At 39.6% G+C, this 21,081-nt stretch overlaps 2 protein-coding genes across 4 annotated transcripts in view; one reads left to right on the forward strand and one right to left on the reverse strand.

Moving 5' to 3' along the window:
* On the reverse strand, nt 1–8,079 carry morn4 (MORN repeat containing 4). Of its 2 annotated transcripts, none has more exons than XM_071480663.1 (5): nt 5,269–5,422; nt 4,473–4,546; nt 3,027–3,141; nt 2,825–2,934; nt 1–2,735 (listed from the first exon to the last, which is right to left on the reverse strand). In XM_071480663.1, the coding sequence occupies exons 2-5, from the start codon at nt 4,537–4,539 to the stop codon at nt 2,587–2,589; spliced, it is 441 nt and encodes a 146-aa protein (XP_071336764.1). In that variant the 5' UTR covers nt 4,540–4,546; nt 5,269–5,422; the 3' UTR covers nt 1–2,586. The 2 variants fall into 2 exon arrangements, with proteins under 2 accessions (XP_071336764.1, XP_071336765.1); XM_071480664.1 differs by lacking the exon at nt 5,269–5,422 and adding an exon at nt 7,731–8,079 and having other exon boundaries at nt 10–2,735.
* LOC139622932 (ligand-dependent corepressor) overlaps nt 7,481–21,081 on the forward strand; it is a 28,580-nt gene continuing 14,979 nt past the window's right edge. For both annotated transcript variants that reach the window (XM_071480652.1, XM_071480653.1), the window contains exons 1-6: nt 7,481–7,630; nt 17,248–17,313; nt 18,019–18,098; nt 18,509–18,641; nt 18,947–19,267; nt 19,365–19,461. In XM_071480652.1, coding sequence (XP_071336753.1) covers nt 7,534–7,630; nt 17,248–17,313; nt 18,019–18,098; nt 18,509–18,641; nt 18,947–19,267; nt 19,365–19,461 — 794 coding nt within the window. In that variant the 5' untranslated portion in view covers nt 7,481–7,533. The remainder of the gene's footprint in view (nt 7,631–17,247; nt 17,314–18,018; nt 18,099–18,508; nt 18,642–18,946; nt 19,268–19,364; nt 19,462–21,081) is intronic.

The following is a 21,081-nucleotide window of genomic DNA, read 5'->3' on the forward strand; positions in this document are numbered from 1 at the left end:
TTTCTTTTTCAACACAAGGCTTTAATAAACACATCAATCATTTGTGACACATACTCAGACCTATTCCAGGAGGATGAGAGGATACTGTGTGGTAGTTTTCTCTAAGAGCACTCAAAGCAACATTATATTGTTACTGAAAAAAAAAAGGTAACCATGGCAATGATATTTTCCAGGCAGGTGAAAGTCTGGACAGGCACGCTTTTAAAGCACCATTTGTTTCCAGTAGGAAATGGATGTGGTATTCCACTGTATTCAATTTCACTCAGGCAGGAGTGTGTAGGCAAAGAAGGCTTGAGCAGGTGTTGTCTCCAACATAGTGGAAAGAAAATACTATTACACGGTTTGAAATACAGCATATTACACACTGTGCACATACAGCAAACATTAAAGTATCATTGTGTGCTTGTAGATAGCGGGACTGACGCATGCACTGGTCTGCTTTTCTGTTACCTTAATTCTTTCAGATTGTACTTTGCTGCACACTGCCGTACCAAAGGGGGTATTCACAGCAAGCAACAATATGGGCTCATAATATTGTGTATTGATTTTTTTTCTTCTCTTCATAGACTATAACAACAATGAAAATTGGTAACTGCAAATAATCCAGGCTAGAGACTTCAGGAATATTTACAACATCTTATATCAAGTCCCTGTTTAATCTTCGGCCCTTTTGTTTTTCTTGCGCACTAAAGCCCCAAGTGGATTTGTCCTTATTGATTTATCTTTATTATTCAGCTGTAAGAAATAACACATGTTCCAGGCTTCCTCACCTGTAATATCATTTGATTGTCTTTGGTTGAAGTGCTATGTAAGCAACCCTAGACAAGCTACGTCTACATATGCTTTGTAAGGCCTATTAACAGTTCAAGTACACTGAATTCATCTGTAATCATAGAATACCTGTGATTGGCTGTGGTTAGTAAATTCTTAACATCACACCGTCTTAAATAACTCAGTGGAACCATTTTCTACTTGACCAATCAAAGAATTAGCTTCTTGATGCATTTGAAAGGTCAGTACAAACACAATCAATGACAATGAATATCTAGAAACCTCACAGAAGAACACATACATTTGTATTACATACTCTTAAATATATATCTGATTTATAAATGATTTCATTCAGCTGCCTCGATTAAGATATATGTCCCCAATTCAAAGCATTTAATCGTGATTATTTATCAACTTGGAGGATGTCCAGTCGTCCAGGTGTTCCGGTTGGACAGGGGAAAACATGAGAGAATTATCCAACAGAGTTACATCTCCTCTCCAATAATTTCCACTGGGAGTGGGAGGTTTATTGGAGAGAGGAGAGCTGCTTGACTTGTGAGTGATGGGAGCTCAAACTCAGCACCAGCTTAGCAACATATCTCTCTGAGTGAAGGCAATCCTCAAGCAGACCTCAGATTCATTAGGCTGACAGACACCTTAGGGCAAATGATGCTGAGGAGAAGGGAAGGAGATGGGGCGCTGTGCTTCATCTGATTTTCAGATGGACACCCTTGGACTTTGTAAGGCAAATGTGAATACTGATCCTCTACAAGGAGAAACACCGGTGACAGATTGCATTCCTTGAATGATAGTTTGCAGCAGCATCGTTAATTGAGACTAGATTTTAAAGGTGCCCTGTGGAGCATGTTTGTAAACAAACAAAAAGTTATGTTTACATTCACTGTATTTCACTAAAATGCAAGGTGTGCATCTTTGAGGCCTGACAAATAAGTTGAATGGATTTTCTTATTATGAAAACATTTGTAAAGCCAATTTTGTTAAACATCTTTTTATCCTGCATTGTTTAGATCCATGTCTGCTAGCTTACAGTCTTCTTCACTGGCTTTGTGGACGCATTGCTATGCTACTTTGTTCCTTACCACCACCAACTGTCCATCAGCAGAACAGCGCGAAAACATTGGCAAGAATGTGTGTTGTGTTGCCCACATGCTTGCGCACACGCTTGTGTGTCCACATATTATAAAAACAACACGGGGACCCATTTGTAAAAACATTGCTCCATATAGAGACACCAGTGGTCAAACTCCACAGGGTACTCTGATGTAATGGCTTGCAGCATTTTTTAAGTGACGTTACCTAATTAGTAGCTAAAGTCTTCCTCATACATACTTACTTTACACCTCCTCCTAATGCTGGAGAAAAAAAAAACTCTTTAAATGACCAGTTGTGCAATAACAGAGTAAGAAGAGATCTCCTATACTCAGTTATTTGATGTATGGAAGCTAACTGTTGTAAAACACTAAGACACTGTTTATGAGTACAAGATTCAGATCATAAGAAAACAGCAGCATTTGCTGTTTTTGTGACTTGTGAAGTTAAAGGTGTGCTTCATGGTGTTGTGCATTTCAAGTCAGTCATACAGAAAGCCATTGTCTGGTCAAATCGCACGTGCATTCCAAGCTACAGTGAGGGCAAAGCAAGGAATATGCAGAAAAAGAAGAAAGAAAGTGATGCTCGAAAAAGAGAGAAAGACACAGAGAGAAGAGCTGGAGGGGAGTATACAAGTACACGTCCCTGAGGCCCTCCTGGAAGGTGCTAGATCCCTGACTGTGTCTCCATCAAGGTCCATGATGGTCAAAGTGCCAGACTGCGAGCGTTGGAGGCTGAAGCCTGCGCACGTTGCACCACTCCTGGACACTTCTCTCTCTTCTGCAGCTTGTGGTTTTGAAACAATCCCTCATTCCGTGGGACACCATGAGCTCCATCTGGGAAAGTCAATAGCCCTGGAGGCATAGACACAGGACACTATGACCAGCCACAGAGAGAGAGATATTGACTTGGGCAAACTGTTCCAGTGGCATAACAGACTTACCATATCCCTCAACACGTCCGTCTTTGAATTCCCCTTCAAACTTCATGCCATCGTATCGACTAAAGACTCCTGTACCTTGAAACTTTCCATGTGAAAATTCTCCTTCGTACCTGATGTGGTGAAAAGAGAGCAGAGCATCATTTGTCACTTCTGCCTGAGGACAAAACTTGCTTTTCTTTTTGTTTCAGTCTTACTCACTCACCTGGATCCATCCGTAAAGAGCAGCACACCAGACCCATGGAAGAGTCCGTTCTCAAACTGGCCACAGTAGCAGGTTCCATCCTGAAACTTGAGCTGACCAACACCGTGCCTCCGACCTGGAAAGTCGCACAGTGTCAGAGTGAGTAACGCCTCAAATTTCAAACAGATGATGGAAATGCAGCAAATCCTGAGAGCTTGATACCATTTGCCGATTTATGTTTTATCTACATGGGCGTCATCGTGCCTTATCTAACCACTTAGCCTCTTATAGATTACTCTTTCATAAGAGTGCATAACATACTGTAAAACATGACCAACTGAGTTTGACATTTTATCTAGCAATGTGGCGCTGGGCTTTATATTCACTCGGTATTGTAGAGCCTCTACATGTGTCACGAGTCAGTACGTGCTTGGATTTAAGTGCCCCCCCCCCCTCCTCCTCCTTCAGCTAAGGGTTTACTACTGAATTAGGAGTCCCATCTGCCTCCTGTGTGGTGGGAATTACAGCTCTCTAATCCAGCAGATTTTTTTGCAGGGATTTCTACTTTAGACTGACTGTGAAAACAGTTAAGGAATGTACTTGCATTCCCCTCCTAGTAGCCTATGATCCACCACCGCAGCTTAAAATCATGTCAGAGGGCACACACCTACACAAACTTCTGCATCTAGCTTACACCCACAACTGCCACAGTGGAAAAATGTGCAAAGTTGTCTTTGAAGGTAGTAGATGCTTAAAATGGAGTGGATTGGTGTTTGCATTGACCTAAAAGCAACCAAAAACCTGATGCCAAGACAAAATAACTGCCCCGCCCCCATGTGTGATCTTGTTCATAGTGTTTCTATTGATTTGGTTTCTCAATAGCAGCTGAGAGAGGACTCTCTAGGTTTTCCAAAATGCGTCCAAAGTCTAATCCAGAAGATTTGACAAAGCCAGAGCTGGTAAATCTGGCTCTGCTCGACATGAGTTGCCAATGCTAGCTAATTGGGATTTGACTTAATAGCTTGAGCTTGCATGTCACTATCATCACTGTACATGTGTGTGTGAGGGAGAGAGTTAAAGCAGTGCAAGCATGCTCATGATTTTTGCCACAGGTGACAATGTTGACAAGATATTTCCCCTTCATGGAAAGATTTAACTTTTGAGCATGCATACACACATGCACATTCATGAACAGAAAACTCTCGCTGCCATTTGTAAATGCACTGGATCCCACTAGCTTCTCCATAACATAATAACATTATTTACGTAAATACAAACGGCTCTACGTATGGAAAAGTATTATGGCAGCAATAACAGTAAACACTGATTTAATGCTTTGGAGCTTTGGAGATGTGTCATGAGGATGAGCTGTACTGCACAGAAGTGAAAGCTTGTCTCATCTCTGTAGTTAAGTTGGTGATGCTTGCACACAAACTTGATTTAAAACTGAACGCAAGAATGTCTTGCCTTCTTTCCATTCACCATGGTACTCCTCCCCACTGGCATAGGTGAAAGATCCTCTGGTCAGAGTCATGGCACCCCTGTTTTCAACACACAAACACACACACACACACACACACACACACACACACACATTAGGCTCACAGCCTCATGTACCAAACATCATGAATAAATTAGGATGGAGGATTAAATAGCTGAAGCAGGTTTTTCTGTCTTCAGGTTTATAGTTACTGTGGAAATTATTTTTTAAAAAAAGCTTTGATGTAGGTGCACGTTGCTGTAGCTGAACATGAATGAGGCTCAGATCAGAGGATAAAGACAAGACCAGATGCTATAACTGTCACCACAATAAGTCTGTGTAATGTCTAGTCAACGTTGGTGGTGGTGTTGCTGGCGTAAATCCAGTTTAAAAGCACACTGGGGCGAAACCCCCTCTGTGAAGGTGTAGACTGGAAAACGTGACTGTAGCATGACTGCAGGCATAAACAAAAGCTTACTGCATGGTGAGCATTTTAAAAAGGGTGTTTAGTATATCTCTTTAAAAGAAATAACAGTGTGTTACAGAATACCAGTCAGGTGTAGTTTTACCCATGGATAAATAATTCATCAACTCACACCAAGTCTGAAACGTTACTGTAAATATCCAACTTAGGCTTTTTATATATGTTTCGACTCAGTGCCGCCTTTGCATTGGGTTGAACAGGCTGTCGCTCATAATGACAAGCCCATGAAAACCGACTGTGCCCTACGGCAACACAACAATGAGGGAAAAGCGACAACACCTATTAACGCTATCGTTTACCTGCACACTACGTTTGTCGTCTCTGAAGCATTGAAACCACCGTACAAAAACCGAGGGGCGTACAAATATGAAAACACCGGCTGAGAAACGTATGCCGCTTTCAGGTGCTCTCCGTAAGCTCCGACATCCCAAATCCAGAGCCTTAAAGGATATTTACGCAAGCTTCAAGTGCGCTTGCTTGGTCTCAAATGACAAAAAAAACTATCACGCAAAAGCGTTTTAATCTCCGTTGTTTTATCTTAGAATTGAGCGGAACATTAGTTTTAGAGCAGCTATAGAAATTGCGGAATGCCTTCCTATAGCCTTCATTAAAATGAAAACACCACAATCTTTAACTTGCTTCACTTGCTCTTTGACCCATATAGACTCAGCTTAGCAACTTTTTTGGAAAACTATTCCCTCTCTATGAGCCGCGTTTCCCCTCTGTTGCTGTGTTCGTGTTGTGTTCAAGCGCGCCTCAGCTCAGGATAGCAATAACTCCGACGGCACTTGAAGGCAGCATTACAACAGCATCATTGCAGCCTGACCGCCGCGCTGTTTCATTGCATGACTGTTGTTGACTCTCATTGAAAACTTTCTCTGATTGGCCTAGTGTGCCACAGCTTACAGACAGTGGCAGACATATTTATAAAGGCTGTGAAGCATTTTCTGAATCTTCTTGAAGCACTCAACCCTACAGCAGACATGGAAGGACAGACAGTTTAATTTGTGTTTAGTCTAGGACGCTACCTTATGTGTAAAGTGTGGGCCACAGACATTATTGTAAACTGTGTTTCTTCCTCTTCTTATTGTTGTGGTTGGTGATGTGAGGATTCTGCTAAATGCATATGTGTTAATGTGTTTTTCTCCTAAAACAAGATTACATGTTTGCTTAAGTCAGACAAAATGTCTTCGATAGCACAGCAGTTGACAGGGTGGTGTTTATTTTAGTTGTCCATAGGGCCAAGCAGGATATAACAAATTGTTCCTCCTCCTGAAAATCCAATTAAGGCATTAATATACTTCATTGGATAGGGCGGCCAAGAGGCTTCCTAAAACTCCCCCACTCCACACCCATTTGTTGGAATTCACCATGTTCACCATCTTAGTTCACCATGCTGACATTTGCCAGTTAGAACAACAAAACACAAAGTGCAGCTTAGGCTCACAGGAATGCCAGTAGTCATGATGTATTTGTACAATAACCAAATTATTGAAGACATTTAAATGATGACATGAGTGTGATGCAAGATTTAAGACTGAGCAACCAGTCACCACAGTGATTAGCTGACGAGTCATCCTCAGGGGGGCATGAATGTGTGTAACAAACATTGCAATCCAAACCACACATGTTAACCTCTAGGTGGCGCTAGAGCAAAAGTTGGCAGATCACTAAAGTCAGTAGGAAACATCCTCTGGGAACCATTAATGTCTGTGCAGAATCTTATCTATCTAGTGGTCGCCATCAGCAGAGCCATAGCATTGGTTAAAATTTCGGGAATCTACCTTTATTTTAGCCAGTAAAACAAATTGCCATGCACTATTTGCCCCCAGGCTCTTTAAGGGCAGTTGCCCACTTTGCTCGGTTGGTAAGCCAGCCTTGGGTAAAACCCAATCCATGCTAAATCTTTTTAATGACAAATACCCCAACCACATTTTTTTGATATAAACTACAAAAAAAAAGATTTTGGCAGATATTGAGGTTGTGATAGGAGACACGATTTCAGTAGGAATTGTCATTTGCATTTCATTTTCACTGAAAAAACAAATAAGATAAAAATGATGATATTATTATTTTTGTTGGGGCTTGTCGGCTACAATACAAGCATGTCCCTGTATGTCTGGAGAATAAGATTCGTATAGGCCGGGGCATTTCTGTAGCACCACAGCGCTTCATTTATAGTATGTTGTGACACATTTTTACCCTAAAGTATTGCTGCTCATGCGATTTGAATATTGCCCTTGGCTATGTTGCGATAATATTTCGATTAAGTTTTCAGCCCTAGTATAAACCTATATCCCTCATTTCTTCCAAAGGGGAAACACAGTCGTTGTCGATGTTTTTTTTTAAATATTATGAATGCATGTATTTATTCATTCGAGTATGTGTATGTGACTGACTCATTTCATAGGTCTATTTACTCTGTGTGAATGAAATCAATTGGCATATCCCTTTGGAGCGCCCCTCCCCCGCCCCCCCCCCCCCCGACATAGAGACGTGCGCGTCCACAGCACAGAGCGCTTCCTCTTCCCGTGCTGGTGCCCGCCAGACAAGAACGATAGAAAATGGCGAGTCAGTGCAAAAGGCAGCAATGCACAATCGACAGGCGCGGCTTTCGGCAGGAACTTGACTCGTGGCGACACAAACTCATTCACTGTGTAGGTAAGGATAATGCCAGTTACACACTGTACGTTTTTACAGGTTGAATTTCGCTTCTGCGCGGCCGCTATCGGTGTAAATAACCATCTATTACCGGACTCACTTGGGGCATCTGGACTTTTTTGTCCTCCGCTGTTTCCTTCTCACGGCAACCGGCCTGAGCCCTGAGTTAAATGCTGCAGTTTGTGACAGGATTGTGGTGCTTATTTGGTTTCCTCACTGCTTTTATCGTTCCGAAATCCGAACTGTAGACTTTAGTTATTTACTGGCGTAACGTTAGTTTGTTTAAAGGGCACCGTGCTTGTTTTAAAGGGAGTGTCACTAGGCGTTGCGTCGGCCGAAAGATCCCGTTTGCAGAAATGCGCGTCCCCGTGTGATGATACTGTATTTTGGATGGGGGAGGGCGACATATGTTCGTGCTAGATGTTTTCAGTTTACATTTAGATTACTTGTCTTCTCAGATCACCTCCTGTGGGCGCGCATTGCTGCATTGAGGAAGTGGCTGAGACCCTACTGCTGTGGGAGTTTCCATTTTCGACAAGAGACCAATAAACTTCTCTAACTTCTAACGTTAGTGTGTGTGGCCTTTCAAAACAAAAATAATCTAAAAGGCAGTTGTTGACTTAAGGTTTAGAGCTTATTGTGTTGTGTATATCTGTGTGGGGCTAGAGGGTGGGAGTTGAAGCTAAATTACAATTTTGTGATGGCATAGCTAAAGTACGGTGGCCCTGAGAGCTCAGTGCCCTGCAACTTAAGAAAACACATGCAATAGACAAAACACAAACAAATTCAGAAAACATCTTAATCAATTTGACAACACATGCGTTGCAAATACTCACAACACAACCAAACACATAAACCCGCTGCAAACAAAACACAACCAAATACACAAATGCACTGTAAATACAAACAACACAACCAAATTCACAAACACGCTCCAAATACTCACACACAGACAAATGTACAAATGCGTTGAAAATACTCTCAGCACAACGTAAGCCTTTCCAGGGGACACAAAAAAGTGGTGAACCTGACCGGGACACACTTGTTGTTCGATGATTTGGGACTTCTGAAGTTAAAAAGCAACGTGTGTGCATGGCTATATTTTAGTGCATGTATTATAATATAACCATGCAAGTGCATCGCAGCAGGGTTTGTGTATTTGGTTGTGTTGTGAGTCTTTGCAGCACATGTTTTGTCAAGTTGATGAAGATGTTCTCTCTGTTTGTGTTTTGTTATTGCATGTGTTTTCTCAAGTTGCAGTGCATTGAGCTCTCAAGGCCTCCGCAGTAATGAGATATAATCAGTAGGAGTTAGTGGAATAGATCATTTGTAACTGCTCTTAGGGTTTGGGCTTGAAGATGTTTTAGCCATGCTATTGGAATGGCTCATTGGTCTGTTGGTTGGTCCAGCACTTTGGTGAAGACTGAAATATGTTCCCCTAGCACCAATGGCAGGTTAAATATTTCAATTAACCTGTGAAATATCTAAGCATAATACTACTGCTACAACTACTACTGGATGGATTTACACAATATTTGGTACTGATATTCATGGTTTGCAGATGAATTATCATACAGACATGAATTATCTAAATATTTTGACAGCTATGAAATAGATTGCTGTGAAATTTGGTACATGCATTCATGTTCCCCAGAAGATGAATTATTTTGGAATTATTTTGATCCTATGACATTTCATCTAGTGTCAACATCGGGTGATCTAAGACCTTTACTTTGTACTTTGGTTTTTGACCAAATGTCTGCAAAGCAAACATTCCCGTCAGCCTCAGCTGTATTTTGTGTTTAGTGCTAATTAGAAATTATCTTGGTTTAGCATGTTTGCATGCTAAACCAAGAGGGTGACCATAGTAAAGATTACTAGGTTAGCATTTAGCTCTACTGTACCCAAGTACAGCCTTACAGAGCCGATAGCATGGCTGTAGACTCTTAACGTCTTGTAACAAGAGCTCAGGTTACGGAAATTTAATTGAATACAATATACAAGTAAATTTAATTACATCTCAACTTTATCCTCATGTGTCTGTGGTACACTATATATGCTATGTAGGACTAGTATCCTGTTGTTGAACATGCTGTTTGTTGTTAACTCTTGTCTAACTCCTCATGCGTGGCAAGTGGACATAACCTGTAGCCTTGGTTTTACTCGAGGTAGTGCTTCAAGTGAAGTGAAAGAAATTGTTAAACAAGTTGTTTGACAATGCTGCTTTATCACCATAGACATTCCTGTTTTTGACTAAACAGATGTCCCTCATATCCCTCCATGAGCAATATGAAATTCTGCGATTCGTTTTGTTTTGTTCCACACATGTTGATAAATGGTTTAAATTGACATGAGTAGTTTTTCACAGTTTGATGGAAGGGCTTGAAGATGGAGAGGCCATTTTTAGACCCATGCCTTGCCAACCTCCTTATAATTCGGTAACATAGCAACAGCTAATGCGGACACTCTGCACACAGATTCATCATGCAAATGAGGAGCAGAGAGTTGCTAAAACATTAATCAGCTACAACATAAACATTAGTTGACCCTAATGCTCATTGTAAAATTAGCTGAAAAGTTTTTAATGGTTTAACCATAGTTCATATTTAGGTTATTCTCACTTTTATCAGTAAACAAATTGTTGTCTCATTAAGGAATGCAGTATGCTTCAATTAAGGACTAGTTCTATATTATGCAGGACTGCCTGCGTTTGGCTGGTTAGAAAACAACTTGCAAACCTGAATCATGTGTATTGAAAGCTACAGTATATACCCACAGAAAAAAATGTGTCAGTCCAGGTCTTTGTTAAGGCTCTGTGATTTCTATACAAAATAGCTAACAATTTTAATACCCAAACATTCATATACTTAGTGTCTTTCATTGTGATATGTTGCATAATATTAAATTGGATTTTAAACAGAATCTAAACCGCAGGACACGAAACTCATTTAAAACCTAGAAGATACTTCTGATGCTGCTGATCTCAAAATGTCACATTAAATCAATCTCACTGAAAGTGGCCGCCATTTATAGTCCTTTTGAATGCATGATGTATGTACAAGGCATGAACTACATGTCTGCACAAAATTCTTGACATGAGCTAAAAGACGCACTTATGTGATGTTTCAGGAAGCAGTAACAGTGAATCTGACAGTAATGCCTATTAAGTTTTCTTGTCATTTAAAAGTTTTGTGGGGGTTGTGGTATGGTACATGGTACAATTTTCAGCTCTTGGATTTTTTTAGGGCAAGTTGGATGCTGACTTCATAATTAGAAAGAACCAGTGCTGCAAAACAATTTACGCAGAACAACTAAAGCTGTCAGCCTACTGCTTATGACTGTCAGTCATAGACCATTTTAACCAAAGTTTAGCTTCAGCATTGTGTATGATGGGTTTAATGAACTTAAGAGTTCTGTTGTAACACTAGGGCTATTACTGCAAAGGCGAACTCTAGGATTCTCAGTTTGGACTATCAGAGTAATGATGTAGGTTATTGATATGTGTGGACTGACCCGGAACACACTTATTCCAGCAAAGACACTACAACACTAGGTGGGCTATGTGTTCATCATTGAAAAGAAAATGGAGAGAATAATAGCTTTCTGACTAGTCACTAGCTCCAGGCCCAGGACTGTTCAGTTAGTCAGTTCCCCCTTTATGATCGACAAATGTCCCTTGTGTTTGGGCTTTAATTGTAAAGCTGCAGAGTACATGACAACAGCATCAGTCTGCTGGCTGCAGAATGGCATATTCTGTCCATGACAACAAGGACATACTTTTGTTTGGCTTTTTGGTGGAGAGGGCTGCACGCCACCACCACCCTGCTGATGCTGAAATGGACATTTTGTCTTTGTGTATTTAATGTGAGCAGTAAAACTGCAGGGCAGAGACAAGGGCAATTGTCCCATAGAACAGCAGCAACAATTGTCTGTATGTTTGCTTATACATGTGTTCATGGTTCATCGGCCCCCAGATGCAAACTGTGTGGCTGAAATGTGTGTTCTGTCTGGATTTGGGAAAATTTGGACTGAAAGAGCACCAGCTGATGTTTGAAAATGCCTGGAATCTCAGTAATTCGTGTTTGACATGTGGGTGAGTGGGATTGAGGATTTGCTCAAAGAAATAAGAAGCAGATATTGACACCAGGGAGACTATCTTGTTCATAATTTAAACTTTAGCATGGCCCAGTTTCTACTCCAGCATGCCCACTGTGATGTGCTTTTGGCAAACATTTTCCTTATTTAGCAAAAAAAAAAGAGAAGCTGGTTGAGGTTTGTTGACATTTTGCAAACATAACCAACAACTTGAACGTTTCGTGTGAAATCAGTGTCTTTGATTGTGTGTTTGTCTGTCTGTGTGCTTGAGCATACATGTGTTTGTAAGCATCATTTTTTCGTATTTGCGTAAAATCATGGTGGTCTCATATTTGTTATTCAAAGTTATATTTTGTGCAGCATTACACCATTAGACTGTCAGTTTGAATCATATCACATTAAGCATTCATGGAGTGTCTTTTTCCCACTGTAGATGTTGCTCAAAGCTGCTACATCATTGCCTGCAGTATAGGCTGGTCCAGCTGCTGTATATTGCTTGTCATGATCATAATGTGTAGATGGCAAATGACATTTCTAAGCACAACTTCGCTCAAGTCCATTTAATGTCTAAGCTCGACTGCTGTCCTGTAATGAATTCTTTTTTTGTGGTAGCATAGTAGACAACAGTAAATGCTTTTTATATGGTTAAGCAATTAGCCTTGGTCTCTGAGATGAGATCACTTGGGATGAAACTAGGCATGTACTGTGGCTCAACTAATTTGTGTAACTTTGTCATCTCTGCACTCATCCTCAGCCCTCAACCCTCAGCGCATCTTCCATCTTCATAGAGCATTGCTCACGGTTATCAGTGAATCTTACACTCTCGTGAGCAACACAATCTGAACATTGGTATGATTTAAAAACATGATGCAGTTTTAAAAGATAAGAATTTATCTACGATTGATCCCGTACTTCCAAATGCTGTAGCCAAAGATGCCAGATTTAGCAAGGTTGATTTTGGCTACAAATTGATTTGAGCTCAGTGAAGCTCCTGTTCTGTGAGCTTGTGGTCACTCCTTCTGAGATCGTATGTGTACAGTAGATACAGTGGGGGATGGGTTGAGTGGGGGTTAATGCAGCACTCTACACTCTCAGCACTAGAGCGGCAGAGAGAAGGGTGGGTCATTCAGTGGAAAGAGCACTGCGGTCCTATGATGAGACTAAATGTTAACATCTTATAACCATTTTTGTGATTATGTAAATGGAATAGGATAGTTCAGAATTATACATACGTTTGGGTGATTGGTTGTTGGAACAACAGAAGACAAAGAGAAGGAACCCATGTTCAAGTCCCTCATTCTTAAACAGGTGTTTTGAAATGTATGTGCATTTTCTTCATGCTGCCCACCACAGACACATGCAGAAAATGTATAATAATTGTATTAAGATGGAATAATCAATTAATGTGGTTTGTTGGGTGAAAGCTTTTGACCTGATTTATGAATGTTACTTGTAAGTGGACAGGTGCCAAATGGAGGGCAGAGAAGTGGGTGAGGTTACCTCTGTTTGCCAGGCTGTGGAAGTAAAAGATGAAAGATAACTTTTTGTTCAAGCTTTTAACACATACATTTACACTTACAATTCTGTCATGAGTGTCATGCGTTTTGCAGTATAATGCCATATACCAACTGAGAATACAACATTTCTCAGAAATTAGTTTCACAGTTGAAACATTTATAACCAAAGAGCTTGCTTAATTATCTGGAGGAATCCTCTGTGTCAAAGGTATGACCAGTAACATTTAGGTTATCATCAAAAAGAAACTTTTGCGGCAATAACCTATGGGAAGAAGATGCTTCGGGATCCATATAAAGATGTGAGCTAACAGTTATTGTGATGTTCAAAGCATTTTAGGAACCAGCTGCTCATATACTCCTACTCTAACTTTTGGTATGGATTAAATTAATGACCCTAAAAGCACAATAGTTGTAGGCAGTATCATGTCATATAGCGATTTGAGCATTGACAGTGGAAAACTATTTTACATATTTATGTTTCGAATTACTTCTGTCAGTTTTTCTTACAGTACTAGATTAAACATAATGTCATGAACATCCACTATGTCCTGTACTTGCACTGCACTGCAAAAAATGATGAGGGGGTTCCTTAGTGATTTTTATGCAAAGGCTGATAAAAGAAAAGTGACCTTTATACTACCAACTCATGTAGTGCACAGCGCCAGCAGTAAGCAGTAAAGAGGGTTTCATCACACATTATGTTCAGTTCACAGTGAAGTACAGCATAGGTTAACATTAGGATTTAGGGGGGTTAAGCTGATCCTAGACCTGTGGGATTTCTCTTTCTAAGTGCTCGTGGGAAGGACAAGGGTGTCACACAATCCAAATATTTCCTCTCTTCCTGTCTCTGATTGGCTGGAGATGTAGGTCAAAAGAAGGCTAAGACAGATTGGGCAGGCTTGTTGTTCACCGTGAGCATACATAAGCTCCATGAAAAGACCTCGAAATGTTCATGGTCAAGGTTTGTAGCTGATTCTTAACTCGAGTCATTAATTGAGTTACAGCGCCAACCTGCTCACATCAACTATATATATATATATATATATATATATATATATATATATATATATATATATATATATATATATATATATATATATATATATATAATGAATATATACAATGAAAACTATTATACTTATCAAGGTGAGTGTAGGTCCTTAAAATGTCTTGAAATGTGTTTACTTTTGCAATTACTAGGCCTTTGAAGTCATTGAATTTAAAAGGTCCAATTAATTTTTTTTAATTGAAGTATAGCAGTATCTGAAGTTTTGATACCTAACCTTAACTTCAATTTAGACTGAAATTTAAGCAATGTAAGTAAATCTAAAAATACAATCAAGTGCACTTTGAAACATCTTCATAACAGTCCTTAGTCATAGGAATGGGCCACATAAATGACACAAGAATAAAAAAAACTGTATATGTTAATTAATGCTGCAAAGAACATTTACATTTACATTTACAATAAATATAAAGAAACTAATAACATTTAAATAATATTAATAAGTACAAGGTTCCAATGTCTTATTTAAAATGAGCCAATAGTGAAATTACAGTGGGTTACATGATTAAAATGTGAAACTTCAGTTGAATGAATACAAATGGATAATCATTTGTATTCAAGAAGTTACTGCTCTCATCTCATCTCCATTTTTCATTCCAGCAAAGATGCTTGTTATTTTTATTTTCAGTTAAGCATACCTCTGTGTGAATTAAGCTGCCCCCTCACTCAACTATAAATTACCTGCAGGCAAGCTGCGATATGCATCTGGAGTTAAAAAAAAAAAAACAAGCCAGCAAAGGTCGGAAATAGAAAAACATTCTTGAATCATCGTTCCCTCATATACAGCGAGATGATTGATATAAATGACTAACTCGCTTCCATAGTTAAAAAAATTACCAACAATTCTGGATAAAAGACTAAATATTCTAATGAGGCTCAATGTCATGTCAATGCAATTAGGCCTGTGGCTATGATTTTTTTTTTTTTTTTTTCCCTATGTTTGCAATGGATTAAGATTGCCAGCCTCATTAACCTGATATCTTTGTCCTGAGTGTCCTAATATTATTAGGTGTTTAGCCCAATGGCACGTAAACCTGAGCTCCTTTTTTCTATTTCTCATTATCACTCTGTACCTCTATACCCTGCTTATTATTGTATCTGGAGGCTATCTGATCACTACATATCAAACCAGATGTGTAGCAGCAGCTCAATAGTGGCCCAGTTCCTTCTACAGTGTATTGGAGAATTGGTGAAAGTTGATTTTAAATGGGAAATACAGTAATGTGTGGTTTTTATTCACATTTGTATGCATGCGAACTGTGGTTATTATTCACTTTTTTTTATACACTCATTTATTTTGTAGAGCTTGCATGACAGCTATGCACACTATCAATATTTTATCCATTGCACATGTAGGCAGCGTACGCTTATAAATTTTAGTTGCTGGTCCCAAAATGAGGCTTGTGTGTAGAGGTTCTTTTCATCAGCCACTACACCACACTATGCTCTGCCAGTTGGAAAGTGTTAATGTTGCCTCAAAGTCATGGTTTACAGCATGACACATTTTTAAATGCCCTAAACAGAATTCCTGAAGAGTAGTTTGATGTCATGGCGCTGCTTTGTCAAATGAAAGTGGATGACCTACTTTTCTCTTCCTGCCTCTGAAATATTTCAGAAATAGGATTGGATAGCTTCAGCTGAAGTCCTGTGCACTAACCCAGAAACAGACTCACGTTGCAGCTATAGGCAAGGCTGTGTTTCACACCCCCCCCCCCCACCACCACACCCCCCTTTATGTTTGGCTGTTGAAAAGTGGGTGGGAATTTGTAGGGAAGCAGAGTGAGGGTATTTTAACAGATGACAGCCTTCAGTGAATTCACTGTGAGTTTAGGAAGAGAGTGGATGGTAAGGGCTGATAATTTTCTCACTTGTTATCTATAAAGACATACTGTAAGCCTTTACTCTAATTTGTAGTTTGATAACCAATTCAACACACTGGCTAATTTAACTTGTGATATTCATTTTCGTTAAGGCCTACATATCTTTTCTTTTTAATGCTTGTAGTGCATGTGTGTTTTACATAGCTTTGTAAAAAACGTCTGTTTTTTGTGTTGGGATGGTTTGATTCATTATTATAATTTTTTTAAATAGCAGTAGTGCACTCTCTTTTACATCAGTAGACAGATGTTACCTCTGACCTCTTTAGCGCTTGATTTCATGCATGTAGTGGTTTTGGATTTAACCCTGTGTCAGTAAGCAGACGTTGCATATTGTGTTAATGCACTGTTAAATGAAGCCCTATGCAGCATAATGCACTATATCACTATATATCTTTATCAAACAGCTGGGACTCTAGGATAACACCATCTCATCAGTAATGCATTTATAATTTTTCCTAAGCCTGTATATGTGATATAAGATGTTTTGCCTTTTGTAAGTTGCTTATCTGCAAACTATAACTTAGTGGACTGATCTGGTTTTGGTTGAATTTTGGATCTGTGATATTGTATACATACTTTGGCACCATCAACTACCAGCCTTGTTTCTGGCTGTTTCCTTTTAATGTTACAACATGCAGTTACTCTCAACTCCGTAGGTACTTTAGTTGCTTGGCAACAGGAGGATGGAGTGCATGCATTTACTGTTGAAGTAAAGCTGATAATGTGTGTTTTAACAGAAGCATGGGGTTGCTTACAGGGGTTGTCAAGATGAAGTAGAAAGCCAAAGACATGAATGTTGATTGTATGAATAAGACATTATCACATGAATTGGCAGCGATGTACAGTAGGCCAGGTTCTGCCTATTCTTTTCTTGAGTACAACAAATACCTTGGGTCCTTTGGCAGGTATGGTTGTCTTGTATTGTGATTCATTTTGAGTCTCTGTTCTGCTGCTGTTAGTTTCAGCACCAAACGGAAACCTAACATGCTAGGTCAGTGTGCCATTGTATGATTTCTATTGTCAGCTGCACACTTTATTGAATTTCATGTCTTTCCTCAGGATTTGAGAGCATTCTCGAAGGCCTGTTTGGTCCAGAGCTGGTAGAAGACCTTAAATTATTTAAGGGTAAGTTTCTCAGACAAGTTCCTTCATCATAATATAGGCCACGATCATACAAATGTATGAATGACATGAATGAGAATTTTGTGGTTTGAGCGTAATCTGCTATCTGCTCCTTTATGACAATGCTGCTGCATTGTACCATCTGGTACCCCTTCTACATTCACTCTCTAAGACAGCCCCTCTGGCTGCAGAAGAGAAGATGCCTTGTGTTCCTACAAAGTTGGTGTTTTGGATGGGGCTAGTGTAAAAGTCTACAGTGTCCTACATAAATTTTTACAATGCATGATGTTAGTGGGACAATAGTGGGCATTATTTGGATTTTCAGTGCATTTGCAGTAAGAGGACTGCCTAAGTCTAAGTCGACTTTCTGCAGTAGCAGTTGGGGAGGAAGGCTGCTGAGAATTAATTTGAACTGAATCAGTCTATTTCTGACTCAGTCAGTTTCACTACAACAAATCAAAACACTTTCATTATGTGTGACTAATACATTTATTTCTTACATTTGTCACCGAGTCTCATAAAAATTTTCTCTGAAGAAAATTAGATTGAAACTGAATACAGGACACTGCAGGTTTCTAACAGACTATTTTTTTTTCCCTTTTTATGATTTTTATGAATATGGTTGTGCTAGTGATGCTGCAGAAAGAGACAGGGCCTCTTACAAAAGCTAAAGAACAAAGATGTTTATCATCTGTTTTGTGTCCACAGACTTTGAGCCAATAGGAGTGTCTGACTGGTCATTTGATGAAAATTGTCTATTCTGCTGTTTGAGAAGAGACAAAGTAAAGGTAAGATTTCTACTTTTCTCTGTCTCTTTCTTTACATTTTGTTGTTGTCTCTCAGAATTTTGTTCAGTTGTAACTGTGTGTGACCATGTGACCATGATTCTTGCAACTGTGGTGACAGAGCATAGGATATGCGATTAAGATCACAATCCAGACTTGACCTATAATTTTAGGAGTGCCCCAGAGCCTCTAACATCAGACTTGGCTTAGATGATGGATAGATGGATTTTAGGAGTGTATTTAGTGAGCTTATGTTAGTGAATCCATGAAGGTTTTCCTAGAAGAATTAGTTGCTGTTGCTAAGTGGGGGGAAATCAGTGAGCTGAATTAAAAAAATCTTCCCATATCTTGTTCAATATATATGCATCCTGTTCTCTGAAGACCGCTGACTGACCCATTTTATCATTTGACAGGAACATTTAATTGGCTTAAGCAACGAGGGGCTTGAAGATACACACAAACCTCTCCTGGTGAAAGATCAGACCACAATCAGCAGACTAGAGAAACAAGCCGAGGAATTTCTCAATGCAGTTCTCTGCAGAAAAGGTGAGTCAGTATCCCAGTCAGAGAGTTGGACAAGCGCATCAGCATTTTGAATTGTTATGACACTAATAATTGTTGCTTAATAAGCTTGTTCTTTTGTTTATGCTTTAATTGAAACTTTTAGTTACATGAATTCAAATTGCTACAGCTACAGCTCTTATGGCCTTATGGCCTTACTTGAGCATGTATGTTTTTTTGTCTGTTTTGGAGGCTATTCTTACAATTTGGATGTGAATGTTTACTTGCACATAAAGCTCAGTAAAGGGATGCCGGCTTAACAGTTTTACCTTGTATTTTTTTCCTCTCAGATGTGCCAAATTTCTCGGACCCACACATTCCAGTAGTGGCTCGAGAGATTCTTCAGAGAATGATCCGACAGTTTGCTGCCGAATATACCTCAAAAACCAGCTCCCCTCAGGACAGTTGCTCAGATTCTCAGCCTCACTCTGACCAAAGCCTGCCGACCCCACCCTTGCTCTCAGGGGCCCCTCCTTCTACCAGCCCCGCTGCTACCCTGGCTGGGCCTCCGCACAACCAGAACCCCGTCCTCAGCAAGCTCCTCATGGCTGACCAGGATGCTCCTCTTGACCTCACCATCAAGAAGCCCCCGGCTGAGCCCAGTGAACAAGGTAGTGTGAAGTTAAACATATTTGTAACAGAGCAGCTTCTAGCCAGTCTTAACCTAGCATTCAGTCTAAAGGGAGTTTTTTTCCTGCCTTTTTACAGATGGAGTCCTTGACTTATCTATTAAAAAGAATCGCTGTAGCAGCAACCTGCCTGTCCGTAGTCCCTGCCTTTCTCCAGCCACATCCACACTCAAGGGGTAAGATAAGTTTTTTTGTCTCTCTTTGTCTCTCTAGTCTCTGGTCCTTAAGCAGTAACGTTTATGGTACATATGCTAAATTCTACTTTAGGATCACCACAAAATGGATTTGGAATAAATCAGATTTTTTAGCTGATGTTATACTGGTTATATGTAGTGGTATCACTTCATGAACTGAGGCCTGAAATTTGAGTCCTGAAACTGGAGATCACTCAGCCAGTCGGTTGCTTGATGAAAATGAATAACAAACAGGGTCATGCTAACAGAAATGTTTTTTGCCACAAAGAAAAATGATAAAGGATTTGACCATATGCAACAGATGGAAACATCTTCCATGTGCTTCTGCTGCTTGATTCTGCTTTGAAACCTCACTCCAGTGCGTCTTAGAGGATGCCATTTGCATCATGCTGTTGTTCAGAATAAATTACCCCCCAGGCTTCAAGTTAATGCAGCTGCCTGCTCCTCGTTTTTTGTCTGACAGGTCACTCTTATTACCAGCTAGGGACTACATGGGCAGAATTTTGTTAGTTTATGAGCTATTGTGGCTTAAAAGGATTCTGTTAGTTTGGACTCGTTTTTGGTTTTCTTTTGATTATTGTCTAGCAAGGCACCTGCTTGCCAGATGATGATTTACTGCAGGACTTGCAGCCTTGCTAATATTCTTGCATGTATATGCAAGGTGAGTAATTAATAAGACCTTTTGTCAAAAAAAACCAAACAAACCCATAGACCAATGCAACAGATTCTGGGATAAACTTTAGTGATGTCCCTCAATTGTAAATTGCTTTGGATAAAAGTGCTTCCAAATGAGTAAATGTAAATAAAACCATGAGAAACGGCTCCTGCACAGAGAGTGGTAACGAGTAGATATACTTTTTAACACTCAAGAGATTCTCAGTGATTCTCAGTGATGTAGTACCAGGAGTAATGTAGTAGCAGGGGTGTTAACATAAATACATTCACATTTGCATGCCATATCCCTCTCCCAAGATTGCTTTTAGTTAGTTTAATACCAAAATCTTATATTGCCTGTACGTTTATTACTGTGCTGGTAACATCAGTAGTTTTCAAATCATACATGATTCCAATAAACATGATTTTTCATGAATACTTTGATACCAAGTATTTCTAATACTTGGTATCAAAGTATATAGAAATAGATATTTCCTTTTAATGTCATTCATTCAAATCAGAGGGCTGCCTTTCAAATTTTAATTGTAGTCTTTGTAGAGCAAGTGCCATTTTAATTCATTCAAACTTTTCATCATCTATGTTTATGTAACTAGGATTCACAATTTTATTTTGAGGTTTGGTTCTCTTTTGTTTTCCTTGAGACCAAAGACTCTTTATTCTGTTATACTCAACCGGACTTGACGTGCCTATAATTAAAATATTTGGATTAATTAAGCAACAGTGGCTTCACATTCTCCTCCCCTGCTGCTTTGAGAGCTGATAGGATCTAAATGTCATGATCGATCCTGGCAGAATAAAGCTGCTTCTAACTTTCATCTTACTTCAAATGTGAAATACAGCAGGCACACTGTCCTCAGTTTAATTAAAAATGGCTAGTAGCTAAATGTAAATAATGGAGAAATTAAGTAAAGAAAACCCCAAATAAAG

This window comes from Trachinotus anak, unplaced genomic scaffold, assembly GCF_046630095.1.
Source record: "Trachinotus anak isolate AG129_WGS33_773 ecotype Australia unplaced genomic scaffold, CSIRO_AGI_Tana_v1 ptg000007l, whole genome shotgun sequence".
In the NCBI taxonomy this organism is placed as follows: Eukaryota; Metazoa; Chordata; class Actinopteri; order Carangiformes; family Carangidae; genus Trachinotus; species Trachinotus anak.